This window comes from Manis pentadactyla, chromosome 11 (genome assembly GCF_030020395.1).
Source record: "Manis pentadactyla isolate mManPen7 chromosome 11, mManPen7.hap1, whole genome shotgun sequence".
Taxonomy (NCBI): Eukaryota; Metazoa; Chordata; class Mammalia; order Pholidota; family Manidae; genus Manis; species Manis pentadactyla.
The window spans coordinates 47,780,619-47,808,554 of record NC_080029.1 but is presented as its reverse complement, the minus strand read 5'-3'; the positions used below and the strand labels follow the sequence as shown (position 1 = coordinate 47,808,554).

At 40.5% G+C, this 27,936-nt stretch overlaps 2 protein-coding genes across 4 annotated transcripts in view; both read left to right on the top strand.

Annotated features, from left to right (window-relative positions):
- PTGDR (prostaglandin D2 receptor) overlaps positions 1-27,936 on the top strand; it is a 60,254-nt gene that overhangs the window by 22,470 nt on the left and 9,848 nt on the right. The window contains exon 3 of one of the 2 annotated variants that reach the window (XM_057488467.1): positions 20,745-20,861. The exons of the other annotated variant lie outside the window; for it this stretch is intronic. The gene's annotated coding sequence lies outside the window, so the exon portion shown is untranslated. Of the gene's footprint in view, positions 1-20,744; positions 20,862-27,936 lie in introns of those variants that run through there. 2 annotated transcript variants of the gene reach the window in all.
- The window catches only part of PTGER2 (prostaglandin E receptor 2), a 35,501-nt gene continuing 25,000 nt past the window's right edge, over positions 17,436-27,936 (top strand). The window contains exon 1 of one of the 2 annotated variants that reach the window (XM_057488465.1): positions 17,436-27,644. In XM_057488465.1, the coding sequence (XP_057344448.1) occupies positions 26,598-27,644 (1,047 nt within the window). In that variant the 5' untranslated portion in view covers positions 17,436-26,597. The remainder of the gene's footprint in view (positions 27,645-27,936) is intronic. The other variant, XM_036917910.2, reaches the window with a different exon arrangement.

The window sequence follows — 27,936 nt, the reverse complement described above, 5'->3', positions numbered from 1 at the left end:
TCCTCCAGAGCCACTCCAACTGAGAATCAGCAAGAAGCTTGAGAGACTGGGGAAGATATATGCCATGTGCAAAACAGTATTGTGGGCAGAGAAAACAAATGGCATTCCAAACACCAGCCCCAAACTTAAATCATAAGGACAGAGTCTCTGGGTTTTAGATGTTAATTTGTGCCCCAGCTTCTTTGTGCATGCAAAACTCTGTATACTGTAACCCAGGATTTTATTTCTTTAATAATGGCTAGTGATTCTCCAAAGCAACAAATGAGAAGCCAGCTGGTGATTATATTATTGCAGGCAGCTTCTAAGAGAGCTGCCAATGTGACCCCTATCTCCTGGTGTTCATGCCCTTGTGTAATCTCTTCCCCTAAAGTGTGAGCTAGACCTAGAGTCTTGCTTCTGTTGAGTGGAATACAGCAAAAACATCTGGGATGTTACACTTCAGATGAGGTAACAAAAAAGACACTTCTGCCTTGCTTGCTCTGATGGAAGTCAGCTGCTGTGCTGTGACAGGCTCACATGGCAATATTCTGAGGGTGGCCCTGGCCAACAGCCAGCAAGGGGCTGAAGCCCTCAGTGCAACAGTCCAGAAGGAACAGAATCCTCCAACAGCCACATGAGCGTCCTTGGAAATGGAGCCTTCTGAGTCCAGCCAGGAGGTGGCTGCAGCCCTGCCAGCGATCCAGGGACCCAGCTGAGCTGCACCCAGATTCCTGACCCACAGAAACCATGAGAGAAAATGTTTCAAGCTGCTTGATTTGGGGGCAATTTTTTCTACTGTGATAGATAGCTAATTCAATCATTACTATTTACATTAACGATATACAAATCCATAGCATATTTTATTGATAAATATGACACATGAAATAGTTACAAGTCTCGATTGTATAGTAGGCTATGAAGAAAATCTCAGCAAATGTAAGACACCAGAAATTGAACAGTTCATCTCCTCTTATTAGGTATACATTTTTATTTAAGTTGAAACCAAAAAAAACCTAATTACTTGGAAATATTCCTTCTTTCTGTGTATATCATATAAACTAAGTGGTGCATAAAATATGTATATACAGTTTAAATAATAATTTATAAAGTGAACATCCATGTAGATACCATGCAGGTCAAGAAACAGGACGTTGCCAATACCAGAAACCTGCTGTGTGCTCCCCTGATCACAGCTCCCTCCCACCCCCCAGAGGTAAACAGGATTCTGACTTTTGGGACAAGCATGTCTTTGATTTTCTTTATTTTACCACCCATGTGTATATCATAATACCTGTACTTCTTTGTGTCTCTCTAGCTTAGCGATATGTCTTAGGCCAGATTATTCAGGTGCTGTGGCAAGAACAGGGATCTAGGGTTTTGTGAATCGTGGAGCTCCCGTTCTTGTGGTGAAGGGAGCAGGACAGGGCAGAGGCTAAGCGAAAATGAGGTCTCAGCTTCAAGGGAGATCTCATCCCCAAGGGAGCTCTGGAGCAGATGAAGCACCCTGGTATTGGTCCCACTGAGGTACAGCAAGTCGTAAGAAGTCCTTGGCAGAGGTGGTGAGTGGTAGGGTGGAGTGTCCTGAGCCTACCCTTTAGGCCAAGAGCAATTTTCCAGAGTAGAGACCAGTTGTGAGCCATTAGCAACCAATACTCTCACAGAAGCTGAGGCAGGTGCACTGAACTGGGAAAGGGGATCCAGGCAGCCCACACTACATATTATGTTTGAAATTCAGCCTCACTATATGTGGACTTTGCAGTTCATACATTTTAAATTGCCAAATGGTATTCTATTTCATGAATATATCATATGCTGTCAATGAACATCTGGGTTGTTTCCAGATTTACCTATCACAAATAATTCTGCTTTGACTGTTACCATGTATTGTGTTGGACATAATAAAAGAGTATGTCTAAGTACAGAACTAGGAGTGGAATTGCAGGATTATAGGGTATGAGCATCTTTGAATGTACTATATTATAAAAATTGTTTTCCACTTTACCACCAGCATTGTTTGGTAGCTCCCAATACTCCACTTGCATTTTTGGACTTTTAATTTTAGCCACTCTGGTAAGTTTGTAAAGATATCTCATCGGAATTTTTATGTGTTTTTCTTGTTAAAAAGAATGATGTTGCACACTTTTGCATACATTTATTGGCTGTTTAGAAATTCTTTCTTTATAAAGCTTCATTTTGAGTCTTTTGCCTAAGTTTTTTGTATGTCTGTCCTTTCCTATTGATTCATGGATATCCTACCTACTGTTGCTTTTTCAGTTATATGTGTTACACAGTTTTTTTTCCATTCTTTACTTCCTCTTTTCAGTCTCTTTATGGTGACTTTTGATCAGGAGAAATTTTTAGTTAATTAGAATCTTATTTATTAAGCTTTTCTTTTATGGTTAAGATTTTCTATGTCTTGAGAAATTTTTTCCTCAGCTGGAATCATGAAATATTTTTCCATTTTATTTTATAAAAGCTTGACAGTTTTGCCTTTCACTTGTGGGTTTTAAATCACCTGTAATATATGTTGTGAATGGTGTGATGTAGATGTCAAATTTTGTATTTTTACCATATAAATAACCAGTTCTCTCCAATTGAACTTTTTATTGAAAAGTTCATCTTTTCCCCATTGATATTAAGTATCAATCTGTCATATGTTAAGCTTCCAAATTTATATATCTATTTCTAGTCTCTCTCTATTATTCCATTGGTCTATTATCTTAATTATTGCAGTTTTATAGTACTTGGTACATTAAAGCCTTCCACCTACTTCTTTTTTTAGTACTTCCTGCTAATCTTAGTTATTGTATTTCTGTATAAATTTTTTAATAAGTTTGCCAAGTTCTACCAAAAACAAACAAAAGATTGCTGGGATTTTTATTGGTATTCCACTGAATCTGCTGATCAATTTGTTATATCTTCCAGTTCACTAAGATTTTCAATGTCTCTTTACAATGGTTTCAACTTTTATTAAAGTATAATATACACAAAGAAAGGTATGCAAATTATAAGCAGATGATGGAATGAATTTTCACAAAATAACACTCCTAAATAAACTAACATCCAGATCAAGAACCAGAATACAAGAAACCCGCACCACTCTAAAATCCCCTTTTAGCTACTAATGTCACCCATAAAGGGTAACCGCTTTGTTGACTTCTAATGTCATATATTAATTTTGTCTGCTTATGGACTTGATGTAAATAAAAATCACACAGAATATACTTGGCTTTTTTCACTCAGCATTATGGCTGTGGAATCCATCCATGCTGCTTAGATAGTTACATTCTTTTTGTTCTCATTGTTACAGTGTATAGTATTCCACTGTGTCAGCTTGTTACTGAGTCCAAGCTCATGCCACTCACCTCACATGCCAATAAGTCAAGAGACAGGTATTGGGTCAAGGAAAGGAACCGTATTCAGAAAGCCAGCAGACTGAGAAGAGGGCAGACTAATATCCTAAAGCACCACCATAATTCAGGATTGCTTGCAAGCTTTATGCTAAGGAGAGGTGGAGCAACAGGGGGAGCAAGCCATCCGGGCACAAGCACCGTCCCAGGAGAGCTGAGAAACTCCACGTCCTTGGTTAGTTGCCTCTTGCCGACCTAGGTCTGGTCACGATGTTTCTAAAACTGTTTAGCAAGGCAATTATTATTTTCACACCTATTTCCCTATCTGCTGGAGGAGGCGAGCTCTGGGGAAGGAGCTATTTGCAGAAATCTCAAATTGTAAGCAAAATTCCTTTTGATGAACCACAAGTCTATGTGCACAACTGCAGGGCCACAGGGCTGAGCAGAAGCCCTTTTCCTTTTTTTTCCCCTTTTGGACCAAAGGTTAAAGCAGCAAAGGAGATACAGTAGGGGGTGGCAGAGATGCCACCTTTTCACTCAGTGACAAATTTACTACAATAGAGTCATTCATCCTGTTGTAGATGGACATTTGTGTTATTTCTAACTGTGGTATTGCAAACAGTAATAAGCATTCTTGTACATATCTTTGGGATATGTATGCATGCATTTGTATTAAGGACATAGCTGTGCATATAATTGCTAAGTCATAAGTTTTGCCCTTAGGAACTACTGCCAAGCAATCTTGCAGATTGGAGTTTTACAGCAGTATTTGAAAGTTCTAGTCAACTCACCTGCTCATCAATACTTAATACTAGCTTTCTATTTCAATTTAGTCATTCTGGGACTATACAGTGGTATCATATTGTGGTTTAAATTTGCATATCCATGATAGGCACCTTTTCATATGCTTATGAGCCTTTGGATAGCCCTGTCTGCAAAGGATCTGTTCCAGTCTTTTCCCTAGTTATTAAAGGTTGTCTGCTGTTTTCTTATTGATTTATAGGTGTTTCATCATCTGAATCTATTAGATCCTTGAGTTTGGGGATTTGTGTGGTATGTGGCAAAATGTTGTACACTGTGGAAACTCTAGTAAATGCAAGTCTATTCAGTTCCTGGCATGCAAAATGAGAATTTAGGTAATAAAGGAAAACTGAAGCCACTGTCAGTATGTTTCTGCCAATTCTGGGTTTAGATGCCTCATTTCCTGGTGAGCTTGACATTATGTTAACTGCTCATCTTTCAGAGATTCTGACACCCAAAATGATGGTACCATCCTCCAAAGACAATTTGCATTTGCCAGGCACTTAGGGTCAGTCTAAGACTAATTTTTCTTTTTTCTTAATTTTGTTATCATTAATCTACAATTACATGAAGAACATTATGTTTACTAGGGTCTCCCCTACACCAAGTCCCCCCCACAAACCCCATTACAGTCACTGTCCATCAGTGTAGTAAGATGCTGTAGAATCACTACTTGTCTTCTCTGTGTTGTACAGCCCTCCCCTTTCCCCCATCCCCCACATTATACATGCTAATCATAATACCCCCTTTCTTCTTCCCCACCCTTATCCCTCCCTACCCTCCCATTCTCCCCAATCCCTTTCCCTTTGGTAACTGTTAGTCCCTTCTTGGGTTCTGTGATTCTGCTGCTGTTCTGTTCCTTCAGTTTTTCCTTTGTTCTTATACTCCACAGATGAGTGAAATCATTTGGTATTTGTCTTTCTCTGCTTGGCTTATTTCACTGAGCATAATACCCTCTAGCTCCATCCATGTTGTTGCAAATTGTAGGATTTGTTTTCTTCTTATGGCTGAATAATATTCCATTGTCTATATGTACCACATCTTCTTTATCCATTCATCTACTGATGGACACTTAGGTTGCTTCCATTTTTTGGCTATTGTAAATAGTGCTGCGATAAACATAGGGGTGCATCTGTCTTTTTCAAACTGGAGTGCTGCATTCTTAGGGTAAATTCCTAGAAGTGGAATTCCTGGGTCAAATGGTAAGTCTATTTTGAGGAAACTCCATACTGCTTTCCACAATAGTTGAACTAATTTACATTCCCACCACCAGTGTAGGAGGGTTCCCCTTTCTCCACAACCTCACCAACATTTGTTGTTGTTTGTCTTTTGGATGGTGGCGATCCTTACTGGTGTGAGGTGATATCTCACTGTGGTTTTAATTTGCATTACTCTGATGACAAGTGATGTGGAGCATCTTTTCATGTGTCTGTTGGCCATCTGAATTTCTTCTTTAGAGAACTGTCCATTCAGCTTCTCTGCCCATTTTTTAATTGGATTATTTGCTTTTTGTTTGTTGAGGTGCATGAGCTCTTTATATATTTTGGATGTCAGCCCTTTATCAGATCTGTCATTTATGAATATATTCTCCCATACTGTAGGATACCTTTTTGTTCTATTGATGGTGTCCTTTGCTGTACAGAAGCTTTTCAGCTTGATGTAGTCTCACTTGTTCATTTTTGCTTTTGTTTCCCTTGCCCAGGGAGATATGTTCATGAAGATGTCCCTCATGTTTATGTCCAAGAGATTTTTGCCTATGTTTTTTTCTAAGAGTTTTATGGTTTCATGACTTACATTCAGGTCTTCGATCCATTTGGAATTTACTTCTGTGTATGGGGTTAGACAATCATTCAGTTTCATTCTCCTACATGTAGCTGTCCAGTTTTGCCAGCACCATCTGTTGAAGAGACTGTCATTTCCCCATTGTACATCCATGGCTCCTTTATCGTATATTAATTGATCATATATGTTTGGGTTAACATCTGGACTCTCTATCCTGTTCCACTGGTCTATGGGTCTGTTCTTGTGCCAGTGCCAAATTGTCTTGATTACTGTGGCTTTGTAGTAGAGCTTGAAGTTGGGAAGCGAGATGCCCCCTGCTTTATTCTTCCTTCTCAGGATTGCTTTGGCTATTTGGGGTCTTTTGTGGTTCCATATGAATTTTAGAACTATTTGTTCCAGTTTTTTGAAGAATGCTGTCAGTATTTTGATAGGGATTGCATTAAATCTGTAGATTGCTGTAGGCAGGATGGCCATTTTGACAATATTAATTCTTCCTAGCCAAGAGCATGGGATGAGTTAGTGTCCTCTTTAATTTCTCTTAAGAGTGTCTTGTAGTTTTCAGGGTATAGGTCTTTCACTTCCTTGGTTAGGTAATTCCTAGGTATTTTATTCTTTTTGATGCAATTGTGAATGGAATTGTTTTTTGGATTTCTCTTTCTATTGGTTCATTGTTAGTGTATAGGAAAGCCACATATTTCTGTGTATTAATTTTGTATCCTGCAACTTTGCTGTATTCTGATATCAGTTCTAGTAGTTTTGGAGTGGAGTCTTTAGGGTTTTTTATGTACAATATCATGTCATCTGCAAATAGTTGACAGTTTAACTTCTTCTTTGCCAATCTGGATTCCTTGTATTTCTTTGTTTTGTCTAATTGCCATGGCTAGGACCTCCAGTACTATGTTAAATAACAGTGGGGAGAGTGGGTATCCCTGTCTTGTTACTGATCTTGGAGGAAAAGCTTTCAGCTTCTTGCTGTTTAGCATGATGTTAGCTGTGGGTTTATCATATATGGCCTTTATTATGTTAAAGCACTTGCCCTCTATACCCCTTTTGCTGAGAGTTTTTATCATGAATGGATGTTGAATTTTGTTGAATGCTTTTTCAGCATCTATGGAGATGATCATGTGGTTTTTGTCCTTCTTTTTATTTATGTGGTGGATGATGTTGATGGATTTTCGAATGTTGTACCATCCTTGCATCCCTGGGATGAATCCCACTTGGTCATGGTGTATGATCCTTTTGATGTATTTTTTAATTCGGTTTGCTAATATTTTATTGCATATTTTTGCATCTATGTTCATCAGGGATATTGGTCTGTAATTTTCTTTTTTGGTGGGGTCTTTGCCTGGTTTTTGTATTAGGGTGATGTTAGCTTCATAGAATGAGTTTGGGAGTATTCCCTCATCTTCTATTTTTTGGAAAACTTTAAGGAGAATGGGTATTATGTCTTCTCTGTATGTCTGATAAAATTCTGAGGTAAATCTGTCTGGCCCGGGGGTTTTGTTCTTGGGTAGTTTTTGATTACCGCTTCAATTTATTTGCTGGTAATTGGTTTGTTTAACTTTTGTGTTTCTTCCTTGGTCAGTCTTGGAAGGTTGTATTTTTCTAGGAAGTTGTCCATTTCTTCTAGGTTTTCCAGCTTGTTAGTATATAGGTTTTCATAGTAGTCTTTAATAATTCTTTGTATTTCTGTGGAGTCTGTCATGATTTTTCCATTCTTGCTCCTGATTCTGTTGATGTGTGTTGATTCTCTTTTTCTCTTAATAAGTTTGGCGAGGCTTATCTATTTTGTTTATTTTCTCAAAGAACCAGCTCTTGGTTTCACTGATTTTTTTCTATTGTTTTATTCTTCTCAATTTTGTTTATTTCTTCTCTGATCTTTATTATGTCCCTCCTTCTGCTGACCTTAGGCCTCATTTGTTCTTCTTTTTCCAATTTCGATAGTTGTGACATTAGACCGTTCATTTGGGATTGTTGTTCCTTTTTAAAATATGCTTGGATTGCTATATACTTTCCTCTTAAGACTGCTTTTGCTGTGTCCCACAGAAGTTGGTGCTTTATGTTGTTATTGTCGTTTGTTTCCATATATTTCTTGATCTCTATTTTAATTTGTTCATTGATCCATTGATTATTTAGGAGCATGTTGTTAAGCCTCCATGTGTTTGTGAGCCTTTTTGTTTTCTTTGTACAATTTATTTCTAGTTTTATGCCTTTGTGGTCTGAGAAGTTGGTTGGTAGGATTTCAATCTTTTGGAATTTACTGAGGCTCTTTTTGTGGGCTAATATGTGGTCTATTCTGGAGAATGTTCCATGTGCACTTGAGAAGAATGTGTATCCTGTTGCTTTTGGATGTAGAGTTCTATAGATGTCTATTAGGTCCATCTGTTCTAGTGTGTTTTTCAGTGCCTCCGTGTCCTTACTTATTTTCTGCCCGGTGGATCTATCCTTTGGAGTGAGTGGTGTGTTGAAGTCTCCTAAAATGAATGCATTGCATTCTATTTCCTCCTTTAGTTCTGTTACTATTTGTTTCACATATGTTGGTGCTCCTGTGTTGGGTGCATATATATTTAGAATGGTTATATCCTCTTGTTGGACTGAGCCCTTTATCATTATGTAGTGTCTTTCTTTATCTCTTGTTACTTTCTTTGTTTTGAAGTCTATTTTGTCTGATACTAATACTGCAACACCTGCTTTCTTCTCCCTGTTGTTTGTATGAAATATCTCTTTCCATCCCTTGACTTTTAGTCTGTGCATGTCTTTGGGTTTGAGGTGAGTTTCTTGTAAGCAGCATATAGATGGATCTTGCTTTTTTATCCATTCTATTACTCTGTGTCTTTTGATTGGTGCATTCAGTCCATTTACCTTTGGGGTGACTATTGAAAGATAGGTACTTATTGCCATTGCAGACTTTAGATTCATGGTTACCAAAGGTTCAAGGTTAGCTTCTTTAGTATCTGACTGTCTAACTTAACTCGCTTATTGAGCTCTTAGTAAACACTGTCTGGTGATTCTTTATTTCTCTCCCTTCTTATTCCTCCTCCTCCATTCTTTATATGTTGGTTGTTTTATTCTGTGCTCTTTTGTGTTTCTTTTGTGTTTCCTTTTGTGAGTCATGGATTTTACTTTTTGCCTTTAGTTAGTATTTGGTTGGTCTGCTTTCTTTGCTGTTATTTTATTTTCTCTGGTGACATCTGTTAAGTCTTGGGAGTGCTTCCATCTAGAGCAGTCCCTCTAAGATACCCTGTAGAGGTGGTTTGTGGGAAGCAAATTCCCTCAACTTTTGCTTGTCTGGGAATTGTTTAATCCCTCCTTCATATTTAAATGATAATCATGCTGGTTACAGTATTCTTGGTTCAAGGCCCTCTGTTTCATTGCATTAAATATATCATGCCATTCTCTTCTGGCCTGTAAGGTTTCTTTTGAGAAGTCTGATGATAGCCTGATGGATTTTCCTTTGTAGGTGACCTTTTTCCTCTCTCTAGCTGCCTTTAAAACTCTGTCCTTGCCTTTGATCTTTGCCATTTTAATTATTATGTGCCTTGGTGTTGTCCTCCTTGGGTCCCTTCTGTTGGGAGTCCTGTGTACTTCCGTGGTCTGATCGATTATTTCCTACCCCAGTTTGGGGAAGTTTTCAGCAATTATTTCTTCAAAGACACTTTCTATCCCTTTTTCTTTCTCTTCTTCTTCTGGTATCCCTATAATGTGAATATTGTTCCTTTTGGATTGGTCACACAGTTCTCTTAATATTGTTTCATTCCTGGAGATCCTTTTATCTCTCTATGTGTCAGCTTCTATGCGTTCCTGTTCTCTGGTTTCTATTCCATCAATGGTCTCTTGCGTCTTATCCATTTTGCTTATAAATCCTTCCAGAGATAGTTTCATTTCTGTAATCTCCCTCCAGACATCATCCCTTAGCTCTTGTATACTTTTCTGCAGCTCCATCATAATGGTTATGACCTTTATTTTGAATTCTTTTTCAGGAAGACTGGTTAGGTCTATCTCCTTCTCAGGGGTTGACTCTCTGATTTTGGTCTGTCTCACATTCTGCCTTTTCATGGCGATAGAGATAGTTGTACGGAGCTGGCGCAAGTGATGGCTGGGAGAACGTCCCTTCTTGCTGGTTTGTGGCCTTCCTCTCCTGGGAGAACAGCGACCTCTAGTAGCTTGTGCTGGGCAGCTGCGCGCGGATGGAGCTTCTAATTCTTGTCTGGCCACTATGGAGTTTAGCTCCGTGGTTGCTGTGGGTGGGGCCTACCTCAGGCTGCTGCTCCGATATGGCAGAGCCGCTTCAGAGGGGAAACGGCCAGGAGGCTGTTTATCTCTGTGAGGGGCCTCCGAGGTGCACTGCTGCCCAGGTGATTAGGGTGCCTGGAGTTCCCCAGGATTCCCAGCTGCTGGGCTAAGTGTCCCGGGATGCTTCCGTCCAGCTGTAGGATCCCTGTCCCTTTAAGACTTTCAAAAAGCACTCGTTTTTCTTTGTCTCAGGGGCACTGGCTGCAGGGACCCCCTCACAGGTCTTACTGTCCTGTTTCCCTAGTATCCAGCACCCCACGCATGCACTGTGTCTGCGCTCTGGTGCAGATGGCTAGGGCTGGCTATTTAGCAGTCCTGGGCTCCGTCTCCCTCCCGCTCTGCCTGCTCTTCTCCCGCCGGGAGTTGGGGGGAGGGGCGCTCGGGTCCCACCGGGCCGCGGCTTGTATCTTACCCCCTTCACGATGCGCTGGGTTCTCGCAGGTGTGGATGTGGTCTGGCTGTTGTCCTGTGTCTTCTGGTCTCTCTTTTAGGAAGAGTTGTATTTGTTGTATTTTCAAAAAATATATGTGGTTTTGGGAGGAGATTTCTGCTTCTCTACTCATGCTGCCATCTTGGCTCCGCCCCCTGAGTCTAGGACTATTTGAAACCAATTCGGGGCTTAAGGCTTTTTTGGACCATCCAGGTGAGGTGAAATGCGGTTACAAACTCACAGTCACTGCCAGCACATGGTGATAACTTCGTGGGAACAGGGTTTTGCTTTTCTTTACTTGCTCTGCAATGTTCAGCATCAGAGGATTTTATTTTTCTTACAATCCCCTGAGGCTCTGGGGGTTACAAAGTGAGGGTTGGTTTTCTTCTCGTTCACCCTAAACTTGAGGAAGTAGCCCTTTGGGATCCTAGCCTTATGGGGAATAGTTTTCTATTACACTCTCTATCTTTTCCAGAACTTAGATAGTTTGTGAATTTATGGCCCCTGAGAAGATATAAATAAAAACCAAATTTCCTTAGCTGGCAGACTCCTCAGAGGCAAAAGCAACTTTGACATGTTCTGCTTTTCCTTCTAGATTCCCATTTTCACTTAGATTTTTGGCCTGAAAAATCCTTGCTATCTTATCTTTAACAGACTTTCCAGACTTTTGAAATCTTTGCACATTTTTTAGTTGTTTCAACTGGAGCATTAGTCTGAATAGTCTAGATTGCTACATTACCCAAAATATGACTTCTTTTAAGTTTTCAGGCTATGAACAACTACAGGAACAGGGGAGGAGTCTCATAAAATGAAATAACTGAAATGGTTTGTAAAAAATTAAAGCCAGTCTATCTAGAAGGACTCACAAGGCTCAGCATATAGTTATACTCTTGGCTTTGATTTATTACAGTGAAAGGATTTAAAGCAGTTAACAAAAATATATATATATAGGATGTGTTCAATCCTGTAGTTTAGAGGTAAATCCATAGCAACAAGTACTTTTAATACTAAGAATGAGAAAGAGATTATGTTATTTGCAATTTGAGAAAAAGAATACAGATCCTAAGCAAAATGAGATTAAAAATGATAAAGATAAGTAAATGAAAGAATGAGAAAAAATATAAGGAAACTAAAAGCTAACTCTTTCTAGGGGATGATAAAAAAACAAAATTAACTAATTAATTGGGAAAGTAAAACAAAACAAAATTAAAAATAAAAGATATATGACACTGATAAAAATGTGTTAATTGTAGGAAGATACTAGGCACCAGTGGTTTTCAAAGTCTACTCCCCAGAAGGAGGAGTGAGGCCCATGGGAGGAGTGGGCAGGAAATCAGATCACAGGGATCCAAACCTTTCTCCACCTGAGTCATCCAGAGCAGGGCCATTTATACAGATACTTAGACTTGACAAAAAAATACCACACAGAAGAGATAGCATTAGAAATTGTGTCAGGGGCACTGTCCTCCCCCAGTTTCTAGGATTCTCTACAAGGACTCAGAAAACCCAGCATATAGTTGTGCTCACAGCCTTTATTACAGTAAAAGGATACAAAATAAAATCAGCAACAGGCAAGTGCATGTGGAGTGATGTCCAGAGGAAAAACAGGCAAAGCTTCCTAGCATCCTTCCCTGAGGAGTCACACACACATCTTATTGTCTTCAGCAAAAAATGTTGACAACATCTGTTAAGTGCTCTCCTCCAGGGATGCTCATAGGGACTCAGTGTCCAAAGTTTTTACTTGGGGTTGGTCACAAAGGCAGCCTCTGCTTGGTATGCACCAAAATGTCAGGCTTTTAGAAGGAAAGCAGGCGTTCAACATGCAGCATATTGTTTGTGCAAACAATCTATGGTCCAGTAAACGACTCTTGGAACTGAAGGAATGGTGGAAACCCTCCCAATATCCAAGTTTCCATATGCCAACCACAGGCCAACATTGCAAGCAGGTCTTTCTGTGGATAACAGTCTCAGCCCTGCTATATTCATTTTTTTCTAAACACAAAATTTTGTAAGAAGAAAGGAAAGCATCTTTCTTAATTGCTACTATTGTATACCCAGAAAATATAAAAGAATCATCTGATAAACTATTAAAATGAATAAGTTTATCAATATGGTTTAATATAAAATATATAAAAAATAACATTTTCATATACTAGCAGCAACTTACATAAAACAACCAACCAAAAATAATAAATTCTGTTTGCGATAGCAACAAAAACATTTATAATGCCTGGAAATGATCTTATCAAGATATCTAGTGACAGCATAAAGAAAAAAATACAAATTATATTTAAAAATATGAAATAAGATTTGGAAACATAATCTGATGTTTATTCCTGGTTAGGAAAACTGAATATGAAAATAACTATGTCAAAATCTCTATTGCTTTGAGTCGTTTTTTAAAAGAAAAATGATTTTTCACCTACATTGACAAAGTGATCCTAAAGTTCACTTGGTTGATAAAAAAGGGAGAAAATTCTGAAAAAAAAATTAGTTGTAGGAGGATTAGTCTTATTCTGTTTTAATCATTTTACAAAGATGTGGTATTTAAAACAATGTGGTATTTCTACAAAGAATGGTCTAGACAACAAAACAGACAAGCCCAAAAAGAGATCTTTCTATGTGAATGACAAAGAATGCACAAGAAATTGATGAAGAAGAGAAAGATTAGTCGACATATGATATAGGAATAACTAACACTTGAAACACATTAATATAGACCTTAGTTTGTTTTTAGAGAAAGCCAAGTCTTACCTCTTTATGACTGTAAATGACCAGTGTGTGACACTTAATTAAAGCCAAAATACATTGGGCTTGAAAAGGATTTACAGTTACAGTCATATATGCTACTTCTATATGTCCAAAAATAACTAAAAGGTCATACAGGCCTGGGGAAAATTATTGCAAAGGTTTAATATCTTTGTTATAAAAATAAAAACGTATCTTTACATGAGGCAGATGTTGTGGGAGAAAGTAACCTGTCCTTGACCACGTGGGTTTGGGTAAGTTATTCAGCTTATCTGAGACTCAATTTCCTTCCTCTTTGTAGGATTGTGGCAAGCATTAAAAAGATATGTAAGGTTGCTAGCACATCATTCAACTTATTCTGGTTGCTCAACAAATGATAGCTAGTCTGTAGAGGTGGTGGTAGTGTTCATGGTAGTAAGAACTCACTAAGTAAGAAAATATTAAGTCCCCAAAAGATAATTGCATAAAGAATGTGAACAGAGAAATCTCAAAAAAGGAAATAAAACTTATAAACTTGGAAAAATATTCAACCTTACCAAAAGTCAAAGAAATGCAAATCAGAACAATGAGAGCATTTTTTGGTCTACTGTATTATTAAAACATTCTAAAAACAGTAGTGTCCAGTGCTGGGAAGGTGTGCTGAAGTTTGTATTTTCATACATTACAGATAACATACAAATTAGTACAGCCTTTTAAGGAAGTGATGGGGAAATATTTATAGTCATTTCAAAAGAGATCATATTCTTTGATTCAGTAAATTCATTGCTGAAATTCAGTCCTAGAACACAACCCCAAACATGAAATGCTACATGCTTAAAAATGTTAAGTGTAGTCATTATTGAATAATTAGAAACAACCTAGCTGTCCAGCAATGGGAGGAATGAGTAGGATTTATTCAGTGGATATGATGATTACACTGATACTACATAGAAAATACATTAGAGAGAAAAAGCAGGCTGCAACATTTTCTGTGCATTTTTAGCAGACAAAACTGGTGGAAAGACATATTTCAAAATAGTAACAAGAATCATATTAAAGTGGTATGATTAAGGAAAATTATTATTTATATAACTTTTAAAATATTGTTAATTAAAACCAGATTTCTATATCCAGATGGGTTCTTTCTCTTTTAAATGACACCAAAATTTAACTTAAAAACTCTTGTCAAAAGCTGACAGACCTGATTTTTTAATATTGCTCCTGTAGAGGGAGCACAAGTGCTTAAAATCCTGTAAATCATAACCATGTTCCTCTAACTCAAAATAGTCACAAATTTTAGAGCTGCATGGGACCTCAAAGATAATCTAGTGTGTTTGACTCTATGTTAGGGGCATACAGAAGACACTCCTTAGCTGTGTCTTATTTATTTTCTATTATTAATGATGCTTTTAATCACACAGACTTTCTTGCACTGAGTACATAGCCTTTTTGAGTGGGAGTTGCCAAGGGAGAAGAGGATAGTTAAAAGGGGAAAAAAAAAATCAAAGATGCAAAGCCCATTACAAACATGGAGTTATGATCTACTAACTATCCCCTGAAATTCAAATTAAAGTATTACTTGCCCATTAATGGTTTTGTTTTTGTTTCTGTTTTCGGTATTCTGTTAAAGTTGGGTTCCACAGAGCACTAGGAAAAGAATGAATTTGCATCTTTGATGGGTGGTTAATTTGACTAGTGGTCTATCCAGAGAGGGGAAACATGATCAAGGGTCCACTTTGGGGCCTGAAATATGTCTCTCCTGCTATGCCAGCAGCAAAAGGAGATGGGGTTTCGTTTTGGACAGTCCTCAGGCTACATCTGGATCAGCTCCTCTCTAAGAGCCAAGTTCATTGTAAACTTTCTCATCTGTTTGTTGTATTTAAATTTCAAAAACCCAAATTAAGGTGTATAATCTCTCTCTTATAACCCAGTTTTGTCTCAAGCTATTTGTAACAAAGAACAAAATGAAGAGCCACAACTTCTTCAGAAGTATTTGCTCCTCCATTCATCTTTATATACCTAGACAACAGCAAAGACATCAAAAGATGGAGATGCTAGAAGCTGAGAACTTGTTTCCTGGTACTTGACCTGAACAATGAAAATCTTAGATGATATAATAAGTCCTACTAGCTCTCTGGGCTTATAGAGAGAGGAGCAGAAAGTATGACTATTTTCATGGAATCCAGAGGTAGAAATGGCCCATAGAACTCTTCTATTCGGGGCTGGCTTGCTCATGAATCTTCCTCTCTCTCGTGGATGCAGTCTGGCTGATGAAATGTATCCTGGACTTTCATCCCAGCTGTGGAAACTTTTCCCAAAATTCAGGTGCTATGCTTCTCTACCTGCCCATCCTGGCCTTCTCACCCATCTTCTTTGTACTTTCAGCCTTGTCCTCCTCCTCCTTATTTACAAGGCAGTGTACATTATAGGAAATTTCCAAGAAGAAAAGAGGTAAAACTGAAATAATACACCTTATTCCTACCACCAAGATATTTATGTATGTGTCTATGTGTTTTACCAAAATGACACCTGCTAGGCTGTTTTTGTTATTTGCTTATTTTACTTAACATTCTCCAGCTTTCCATGTCAACAGTTCCATCTTGTCTAATACCTATTCCATATTCAAATTCCACAATTTGTTCCCAAAGTATCCTTTACAGTTCATTTGTCCAAACCACAGCCCAATCCAGGATCATGCTTTGTATCTGGCTGTTATGTCCCTTAAGTCTCTTGACCTAGCAGCAGTCCCTTTCCTTGTTTTAATGACTCTCATTTGTTAAAAGACCCAGTCAGTTGTCCCATTTTCTGAGTTTGTCTGCATGCCACCTTGTCATGCCTTTCAACTTGTTCTTCAACTCCTGAAACTAATATTTGGAAGTTAAGACTAAAGACTTCGATAAATTTGAGTTAGTTTTGGTTTTAGCTAGAATATGGAATATATGATATTATACTTCATGCTCTTTTTCATGTCAGAGAAGATACATATGAACTGGTAGCTCCCCTAACCCTTGGGCTATGATAATAGTCTGAACTTTGTATTGAAAAATTAATACCCCTTGCAACAAGAAAGTTATCTCTGTGGTATTACTCTCGGTCTTATATGAATGTCTGGGTTCCATCAATCATATACCTAAATGTTTTGATAGCAACTGATCATCCTTGCCTAAATCAGTAATTTTCGTAGGGGTGACAGAATGACTTTCACAATGCTGTCATTCTTTCTACCTTCCTGGCTAACATTCTTCAGTAAAATAGAACTTACCCTCATCAGTTGGGACTATTTGATCTAAGATACATTTCTTACAGAAAAAGTTGGATAAATACTTACTTCTTTTTCTTCAGTTACCAACTATTAAAAGTAAGAAGTCAATTTACAGGCCATCTCAAATGATGAACCTATGAATTCTCTTTTTTTTGTTGTTGTTATGAGTATCTTCATACAGACATGTGGATTTTATTACTTAGTGTGATTCCAATCCATGAAATCATTGTAGTTTTTGGTGAATCAAATTGTTGCAACTCTGGGCAGTGTCTGGGCTCCCGATTTTGACATATTTTTAAATGTAGATTTTACAGATAATATTCTTTCCTCTGGGCACTATCCCAGTTCTCAACTTATGCTTAATATTTTTTGATAACATTGTTCTTTGTCATTAATCTAGGCAATACTTTTATATGTATCTGTGTTTTATCTAATATAAACAACTTCCTACCTTTTAATCTTCAACTGAACAATTCATGATCATAAAAAGTGTTTATCTCTGGCCTGCCAAATCAGTAATTTCTTGTACATTATCTTTCCAGTTTTTAAAATTTTGTTTCTTCTCCTAGTGTCTTTACCTTCATGGAGAGGTAGACGGGAGCCTGGGCACAGTGGGTCTTACATGTTAAGTTGAAGAAGCTAGATTTTAACCTGAGGCTGTGGGGAGACACTGACTAGTTATAAGCAAGGGAGTATTATGATCGGATCTTCATTTTGGAGGATCACTCAGGCCAAAATATGGGGTGCTAAACAGAGGTAAACAGGACTAGAAGCTGGAAAACCAGTTAGGAAGCCTCCTAAACCTGCAGCCATACAGGTAAACAGGTTTAAGAAATCAGAAGTGAGAACAGAGAGAAGTCAGACTGGAAAAGTGTCCAAATAGGATTTGGTAATTATTTGTATGTGCACAGAGGCCAAGGGAGAGGAGAGAGTCAAGGATGACCCCAGGTTTCTGGCTTGGGCAACTGCATGGCAAGGATGCCATTCATTGAGATCAGGAACAATGAATGAGAAGCCAATTTGAGAGAGGAGTACAGCTTGCTGCTTTCTAAATGCCAACTTTCACCACAGCCTATCCTAATTTATATATAAACAGCCATGCTTTCCCAGTGAAAGCACTTGTTTACTCCAGCAGGCAATTACACACCATTTCTACTTGAAATCACCAACATTCTTCCTTCTATCTTGGACAGCCTCCTCACTCTCCATACCAGTTCCACCAACTTCCCTACATCCATGCCCATGTTCTTGCATCCAGCTTCAGTGGAGCAAATGTGCTGCTCCTCTTTATGATACCCTTCCACTTGTGTCCTAAACCTTTTCCTCCCAAAATGCTCAAGGCATTTGCACTAGCAGTTACTGATTTTTCTGCTCTGTACCATCTTTTTCTCCCTCTCTACAAGATGATTTCTTCCCATCCAGATGCTGTTACTCATTTTAAAAAGAAACCTCTTAGCCCCATAATACTGCCAGCTACTACTGAATTTCTCAACATTCCTCATAGCTCTCTAAACTCATCCATATTGTTGTCTTAATTCCTGTCTTACCCGAGTCACCTTCAGTTCTCTCCCCTCACTCCTCTCATCTCAGGTTTTTGTCCCTACAAATCCACCAAAAGAGCCCTCAGCAGGGTCACCATTGAAGTACTTCCTGCAAAAGCCAGTGGCAGATCCTGCACTCATTTTATTAGACCTTTAAGTAGCACTGGCCCAGCCCACCATGCCCTCATTTATTCATTCAACACATATTTATTGAGTGCTTACTGTATGCTAGGCATAGTTCCAATCCTTCGGACACATCAGTGAATTAAACAGACAAGGTCCCTTCCCTCTAGGAACTGATTCTATTAGAAGGATATAGTTAACAAGCAAAAGACAACAAACAATTGAATTGTGCCTAAGTTATAAGGCAATAAAGGCTATGGAAAAGAAAAACATAGAACTCAGAAATTGTAGAATTTCCATTTAAGACACAATTATCACTATAACCAAAAATACCCTATGTGACAACAGTATTTACTATCAAATCAAATAACAGGATATGTTCCATATATCCCCATATTATAAAAATGAGTCATATTTTCATCTGCTGGCCTCATATTTCTGGATTTGATGTGAGGATACTGCAGAAAAGAAAAAGAAATTAAGAGAAGGGAAAATGGGGATTTGGTATTTTATAATTCATGATACTATGTATTGCATCCTGGGGGCAGGTAACAGAAATGGAAGTGACCCAACCTCTGTGGCATAAGCTGACTCATTTTTCACTTCTTTTAAAATTACGTTAAGTGACATTGCTTTCTCACATTGAAGAATAGCTATACTCAAAGTACAGTAGCATAGTCAAGGAGTGGAATTTTCTATGAATGATACTTCCTGTTTTAATCTTAAAGAAAATAAAACATTTATGTTAAATACAGTAAGCACAGTATGTATGGCTTTCAAAGGAGGAGCGACAGGTTGTTTGCAGAATGGCTGTGACCGCTCCCCCCTCGCAGTGTGTGTGCTCCTCCCATCAGGGGACAGGGTCTGTCTCCCAGCCCTTTGACTCCAGGGACTTACTTTGGCTAATGAAATGGGGTGGAATGATACTGTGAAACTTCCGAGTCCAGGCCTTGCAGCTGCCGTTTTGTCCCAGGCCAGCACAGGAGCCTGCCAGGTGAGCCTGCTGGAAAATGAGACAAGCCCTGCCAGCTGCGGCATCCTTGGCCAGCCACTCCCTGGTCTGGCCTCCAGATGAGTGTAGCCGCAAGAAGGATCCCGCATAAGATTGGCACCACCTCGCTGAGTTTAACCCAACATCACTGATCCACTAAACATGAGAATAATAAGATAACTATTTTAAATGATTACATTTTGGAGTGGTTTGTTACACAGAAATAGATAACTGATAGATTTTAAGTATTTATTAGTTATTAAGAAGATGACTCATTACCTTTAAATTAAGCATTGATGCTATAATAAGCTGAATTTTAATTTTATGAAGAAAAATAACATGGAGAGTACATACTGGAACCTATTTTTCTATGAAAAGTTCAGTATATCTTGCTGTTTATAGGTGTTTATATCTTGGTCACAGAAATTAAGTCATATATAGTGTTCCATGATTCATGTCATTCATTAAATATTGCAGAGGTCTATCCATGCCAGTGAATACAGAGCTATGTTTTTAAGTAGTTGCATGATATTCCATTGAACAGGTACACCTAATGTATTTATGTATGTCCCTTTTATGTGATATTTAGGTTAGTTCCTAAAGCCAACAGAGAAATAGTAATGAGAGGAACTTTGAGCATTTATCTTTTCAGCCTCATCAGTTTGCTCATCTGTAAAGTGAATATATCTCTGACCCTTTCTATAGAATTGTTATAAAAATTAATGAGATAATGTATATGAAGTCTTAACAGTTTGGGGGACATAGTAAGCCCTTAATAATTTATGGTGTTTTCATTATTATTATCATCTGATTATAAGCTTCATGAGGGATGATATTAGCATCCTCAGGACCCACCTCACTGGAATACCTTATACCTACTGAGTGCTTCTTATGGGGTAGGCCCTGGTTCAATTGCATCCTTAAAATGTGTAAATACAGTTATTATACCCAGATTACAAATGAGGAAATTGAGGCACACAGAGGTAAGGTAATTTACCTAAGGACAGAACTCAGAGAATTCAAAGCAATATCACTCTAGAACCCATGCTCTTAAAACTATATCGTGCTGCCTCAGTAAATATATGCCTTAATAAATTGTTGTTGAGTGAATGAACAAATGGAGTATGGATTTCTAGAAATGCAATTTCTAGATCTCAGAGCATGCACATTTTAAGGTCTTTAATACATATTGCAGTATAAGCTATTATTATACTTTAAGCCAGAGAAAAAAATATACAATAATATTATCACAACTACAGAAAGAAAGCAAAAAAAGAAATATATAGAAGAAAAATTGAACAAAACACATCAAAATATTAAGAGTGGCCATTTTTGATGGATACATTTATGGGTGATTTGTTTGTTTTTTATTTTTCTGAAATTACCATAATGAGTTGTTACTTTATACAAACCAGTTGAATAACTATAGCCTTACTTTTGTGTTATATGTGTTTTTCTGCCTCAGAGTTGGTTCTGTCCTTGGAAGCAAGCCTTTCTAAGAAAAGAGAGTTTTCATGACTATATTAGATTCTTCATCCTCTATCAATCTTAAGAAGGAAATTAAAATCACAGGTAATTTGCCTTCCTAACATTATTGGAGCCGTTCATTTGATCTAACTCCTGGGGCTAATAAGCAGTGATGTAGTTTTACTTTTCTGATATTTCCTGTCTGAGGACAAGAGAACTGTTGTTCTCTTACATCCATTTGTAAAGTACTTTTATTGACTCAGGGTTTTGCAAAGACTTTATCAAGTTGTTTCTCAAACAATCCTGTGAGGTTATAATAAGTCCCACCAAGGCTTGGATACACAAACACCTGCATGAATACAAATGAGCTAGATAATAATTTGATATATTAACTTTTGTATTTTTTGTTCAGTACTTCCTGATACTCCAGGCCTTTCCTGGATTTTAGCAGTAGCTAGAGTGTTCTATGCTGACTACCTCAGAGAAAGGACAGTATATCAGAAGACAGGCATCAATTTTTGGCTTCTGACTTTTGATAGACGAAGCCAGAGGAGACCCAGGTCAGGGGAGAACAAAGTTTCTCCACTTCTCAATTAGTTCTAAAGACTGTGAAGAAGGGACGGTCAAGGTTCATGGGGACTTAGATGTTAATGCAGGGCTTTCCTAGGTGATGTGGCTCTGTACCCCCAAGTCTCAGAGGGGTTTGAGGGATCTGAGCACAGAAAACCCAGGTTTCACTTTTGGGGTAGAAACAGGGAAGTAGTAAGCAATGAGAGTTCTCTAAGCCTCATGTGGTACAGAAAGAGTGAGAATATTTCCAATGAGCACAAAAGTATTGATGACTTGAAAAGAAAAGCAACAGGATGGGATTAGTCTTCAAGTTCACTCTTTATGCTGCCAACTCCAACTTGCTGTAAGTTTTAGTAGAATTTCCATCTGGTTCTTTCTTTTTTTTTTAATGCTATGAACATTTCATTTTATTTATTTATCTAAGAAAGTAGCTTTAAAAAAAGGGGAAAATAACCTAGATCATTTTGAATAAAAACCTTTACATAATCTTTATGCATAGAGACCCAGGGGTGGCCATGTTGTCTACGACAACCTGAACAGGCTGTCTCAGGCCATTACCTAGGGCTCCCGCGTTTGGCAGCCCTGCAGCAAAGGCCCTCTGCCTGCCCCTGGAGCCAAGCTCCCTGAAGACTGCTTCACTGATGGTTTGCCTTCTGGGACTATAGATAGAGGGTGGAAAATGCTTCGGGCTAGCACGGGAGGGACTGGGAGTTACCCAATCTGCCCCATTTCATCCAAACTCTTCAAGTCAGGCAGGAGGCCTAGCAAGATGACTAAATGCCAGGGATCAAACAGAGTTGTGGGAGCTTCCCAGACACTTGGGATCTGTGACCCAGGGCCTCTGCACATGGTAGCAAGGAAGGTATGGTGTTCACAGAAAACTCAAGACAGGAACAGATAAGCCTTGAATATCTGTCACTCTGTGACAGGTACTCACTTCTACCCTAAGTAACTCAGAAAGACCCTGTCCTGCTTCTCAACTCAGTCCAAACCTCTTTTGACTCTAAAACTCAGTTAACCCATCAACCTACATAAGAGACGAATTCTCCTTCCTTTGGGAGGAAGGACAACCAGATCAACACATTTGTCCCATTGTCTGTCCCACTCCTTCCAGAGTCCTAGTATAAAAGAGCTGGCATAGGAGTAGGATAGCATGGAGGACAGACAGGATGACATGGAAGGTCACAAGATCCAGAACAGCGGAGAGTGGAAAAAGATTCCATGGTTCTTTGGGGGATTCTGCCAGAGGTGCTGTATTGACCATTTTTAAAAAGAAGGAAAGAAAAAAATAAAAGAATGGTCTTGAGGATGGTAAAAAGAGACCTGGATCCTTTTTTAGTAATCCAAAAGCCCTCACACTATGTTCAGTATTAAGAAAAGCCCTGAACAAATAGAGGATACTGTGTCAGGCAGCAAGAAGGGAAGGTGGATTCCCTGGCCATCCCAAAGAATGGCAAACAGTACCCGTCAACTGAATGCAGGGGACCTCTGTGTGGGGAGTGGGAATGAATATGTGAGTGTGGTGGGAGGGGCCTGGGCATTTGGTTCTTTTTCTATAGTTTCTATTTCTCTGCTAAGATTCTCTACCTGCCCATTCACAATTTCCCTTAATTATTTGAACATATGTGGAAGTTGGTTTCTGTTGACCGCTTTTTTTTTTTTCTTACCCTTTGGTTGGCTTTTTGTTACCACCTTTATAAGAAAGGGACTTCCTGGTAATGATGGTGTCAGAACTGGGTTAAGCAGTGACACTAAGGAATGACAAGAATCTAATGTCAAAGCAGTCACTTGAAGTGGGGCTGAACATCATCTCATTAGTAGTGGTGCATAATGTGTGATGATTTTCAGTCTTCAAAGAAGAAAGACAGTTGCAAACACCTTGGGAAAAATGTAAGGATAGTGTCTGTCATCTTAGTCACTCTCACACAACTAGCAGGATATCCATCCTCAACACCAAAACTCATTGGCAAGTCACTCAACGTAATTTAGATGTTACTTTTTGCCTGACCCACCCATTAAAGAATAGAATTGGAAGAGAATTTGAAACATTAACATTTAACTCCCTGCCTTCCACCAAGTAGCAAGTAGAAAAAACTATCTCCTCCAATGATTAATTTTTTCTGAACAAAAGGCAGCTTCCTTGAATTCCCTAATATAAAGTTAGATACTTACAGAAAAATCAACCCAACAGACAGAAATGAGGAATCAACATTAATATTTTGCTGAACATCCTTCTACATACTGCTCTATGCAAATCCTTATGCATGTAATTTTATGTGAACAGAAAATATACATGCTTTTAACTCAACATATGGTAAAGGTCATTATCAATAAATATAGATACACATAATCCTTTTTAATGGCTATACATTCCATTGCACAGGTGTACCAAGTTTTATTAAATCACTCCTCTATGGAAGGACATTCAGTTGTAGATTCCTGAAATAATGAACATTTTTTCTGCTCTGTGCATGTGTGTGTGTGTGTGTGTGTGTGTGTGTTTAACAACTCTATGTGCTTATCAAATTATGTCTCCTTGGGGCTGTACATTTCTATAACATTATTTCTGGGCTGAAGGACATTCACAATTTTTAATAATTAATAAACTGTTCCTACCAGGAAGATTGTACCCCCTCACACTTCCACTAATAGTGAGCCAATTTCTCTCTCTTTGGCCCTACTGTATATGTGTAGTCTTTCCAAACTTTACCAATGTGTCAGGCAAAAGGTAACATCGAAATTATGTTGAATGACTTGCCAATGAGTCTTGGTGCTGAGGATAGGTATCTTGCCATATGGTCCTTTCTGGCTTTAAATGGACAGTGTGTGCAATATGCAACAGTGTGGGATGCAAATAAGATGGTCTGTCTTCCATTCTCCTAACTTTCTTGTGCTGTGTGTCCCTGGGTAAGCCACTCAACCTGTCTATGTGACAGTTTCTTCAAATGGAAATGAAGGACTTGAAATGGGTGGTTTTGAACTTCCTTTCCAGCTCTAAGGAGGGGATGGTGTGGAATGCACTGTACAGATACACAGTAGATAACGTGGACTGACAGACTCAGTGCCATTTCCAGCCCCCTCTCCCTTGCTTGCACCTGCTGTAGCAGATGCTGGAAATGCTCAATAAACCTTTTCTCAGCCTCCTTTGGAGCTAATGGGCAACCGTTTTACCAAGTTCTGGCTAATGAAACATGGAGGGAAATCTATTGAGGTGCTTGTGGAAAACCTTCTGCTTTCTTGATAAAAGAAACAGGCAGAAGACAGGAGTTGTCTCTCCCTCACTGTCTGCCTTCAGTGCAGACTTGACACTGGGACCTGTGGGGGCAGTGTGGTAGCTTTGTACAGCGTCAACTCAGCTGAGCAGGATCTGTTTTTTTCAGAACCCTGCATGGTTTCAGATTAGCACTAGTCCCAAGACAAAAGTTGCATGAGATCTGGAAGGTAGTGGCAAAGCAGCAGCCATGGTTCTTATGATCTGAAGGCCAATGCAGGGCTATAGGCATGGTGGTAACTCTAGCACATTGTTGCTGATCTGCTGGCTCACCTTGCTGGCATGAGGCAGCACCCAGACTCTAGCTGCTGCTAAATCTCCTTCTTTAGTTTCTCCAAGTCCTAAGCCAAGTGAATGTGCAGCATGAAGGGTGCCAGGTTCTCCTGCAGTACATGTGCATTATCAAGGTCAGAGGTCATGAAACACATGCAGATCTGTCTTTGTGGATTCCCGTCATTCATGAATTCCAATTTGTCCCCACAGGTTCCAAGTCTCTTCTTGCCCTCATCCACATCCAACTTTGGACCCTGGCTGCCATTCAGGCTTACCTATGGTGAATGGACGCTCAGTAGTAGAACCAAAGACAGCCTTGCATGAGGGAGACCCCTCCACTAGCTCCCACAGTCATGTGAGGTCTAATGCAGCCCCATACAATAGAACTTATGTGACGATAGAAATGTCTAATGTATGAGGTGCCCAATGTGACAGCCTCTAGGCATGTGCATGTACCTACTGAGCACTTGAAATATACTCAATGCAACTGAGGAACTACATTTTTACTCTTATTTAATTTTAATTCATTTAAATAGCCGCATGTGGCTAGTGGCAATCATATTGAACAGCACAGCTCTAGTGCTGACATTTAATAAAATCTCTCATTCTTCATCACTGTGTGGTTCTGTTTCTCTGGTTGAACAGTAACTGATTAGGCAGTAACTGGCAACCACATGAGGAAGAGCATGTAGACAGGGAGCCAGCATGCTAGGAATGACAGTAGGTGGTAGGCAACCATTTTTGTTAGCTTGTTTCTCAAACTAGCCACTTGCCAATAAACTTTACCAGGAATGGGTCTTTTCCCCAATGGATCTTGCATGGTTAACTGAACTTAAAAAAAAAAACAGTTAATAGCTGAACATTTTCTTTCACGGCTGAGCTTGAGTAGAAAACAATGTGCAATGGTTTCAAACTGCTCACAAACACAATTCGACACAATTACAAAGGAACATTTCTTTTTTTTTTCCTTTCTTTTTTTTCTAATGGTTGCTTAAACAAGTGGTTATCCGTTATGGTGTTGACATAGGAAAACGCGAAACGCTGGCAACTGAATCAAAGCAATAGTGCAGCAGGCAGCCCAGTGGCGAGCGAGGCTGGACAGGATTGCCTTTTCACTTCCTCCCAGTTTTGGTCCCGCCCCCTTAGTTTATCTTCCTGAGAATGTTTTTTTTTTTAAAAAAGGAAAACGAACCTAGTGGTCTTTCTTCCGTCCGTCTTCGTGTCTGTGGTTCCCTTCTTTAACACACCTCACGGGACCGGGGCCTCCTCCCTTCTCTGTTGTTTGGTGAGTCACTTTGCTTTCCCTCTTTTGGCCCCGGCCTTCTGTGAATTCTGCGCAGACCCCCAAGTGCCCCCGAACGCCCTCCCAGCCCTCTGCTAGGGCTAAACGCGTCCGAGCCGAGGTCACTGGCCGTGCGGGTCGTAACACCCGACCCAGCGGAAGCGGAGCCAGGAACGCAGCCGGCAGCCCGCGCATCCCTGCGCTGCGCAGCGCTGCCTCGCCGGGCCGGGCCGGTCCCCTCCTCTGCGCCCCCTCTCCGCCTCCCCAACGAGGGACTCGCAGTGCCCCCTCGCAGCACAGCGTCCCACCTCCCTGGCAACTCCTGGGCACTAGCCCCGGGACGGCTGGGACAGCGCGCCTGAGCCCGCCCCCCGGGCGGAGGAGGTGGCCCCCGGGGCGCGGGCTCCCAGCCGCGGTGGACGCGGGTCAGCGGAGGAGGCTTGGGCGCCGCCTGGATGCTGCAGCCTAGCAGCTTCTTCTCTGAGAGCATCGGGAGACCCGGAGCGAGCCTGCCCTCGGTGCGCGGGGCCCGGAACGGGGCGCTGGACTTGTATCCCTCTCTTTTCCCTTCGGGTCTAGGAGCACTCCAGCTCTCAGACCCCCCTCCTCCCAGGTACTGGCGGGGAGAGGAGGGCGCATCCCTCTTCCCGCGCCCCACCATGGGCAATATCTCCAATGACTCCCAGCAAGAGGACTGCCAGAATCGACAGTGGCTCCCGTCCGGCGAAAGCCCAGCCATCAGCGCGGCGATGTTCTCGGCAGGGGTGCTGGGGAACCTCCTCGCGCTGGCGCTGCTGGCGCGCCGCTGGCGGGGGGACGCGGGGCGCGGGGCCGGCCGCGGGAGCTCCATCTCCTTGTTCCACGTGCTGGTGACCGAGCTGGTGTTCACCGACCTGCTCGGGACCTGCCTCATCAGCCCTGTGGTGCTGGCTTCCTACGCGCAGAACCAGACCCTGGAGAAACTGGAGCCCGAGACACGCGCGTGCACCTACTTTGCCTTCGCCATGACCTTCTTCAGCCTGGCCACGATGCTCATGCTTTTCGCCATGGCCCTGGAGCGCTACCTGTCCATTGGGCATCCCTACTTCTACCAGCGCCACGTCAAGCGCCGAAGCGGCCTGGCTGTGCTGCCTGCCATCTACACTGTCTCTTTGCTCTTTTGCTCTCCTCCACTGCTGGGCTTCTCGAAGTACGGCCAGTACTGCCCCGGAACGTGGTGCTTCATCCAGCACCAGCAGACCGTGTATCTGAGGCTTTACGCCACCCTGCTGCTGCTCCTCATCGTCGCCGTCCTGGCCTGCAACTTCAGCGTCATCCTCAACCTCATCCGCATGCACCGTCGGGGCAGGAGGAGCCGCTGCGGACCCTCGCTGGGCAGCTGCCTGGACGGTCTTGGGAGCCGCAGGAGAGGAGAGAGGGTGTCCGTGGCAGAGGAAACCGACCACCTCATTCTCCTAGCTATTATGACCATCACCTTCGTAGTCTGCTCCTTGCCTTTCACAGTAAGTCACTCACTTTATTTCCACACCCCAGTTCTGAGCAACCTCCTCACGCTCTCCCCTGTCCCTCCCATCCTTTCCACTGCCGCACTAACCTTTTGCAACTCATAAAAATATGTGCTGATTTGTAGAGGCTTTTAGCCTTACCCTCTCTCTTCTCACCTTTACCCCACTTCCTTCCTCCCCTCGCCCTGGCCTATGGGCATCTCTCTGCCAGTGTTTCTCCTACAGCAATACAGTCCCCCTAAGAGGGAGCCTTGGCCCTCCACTATGGCAGCTCAGCCCCCTATCCTAG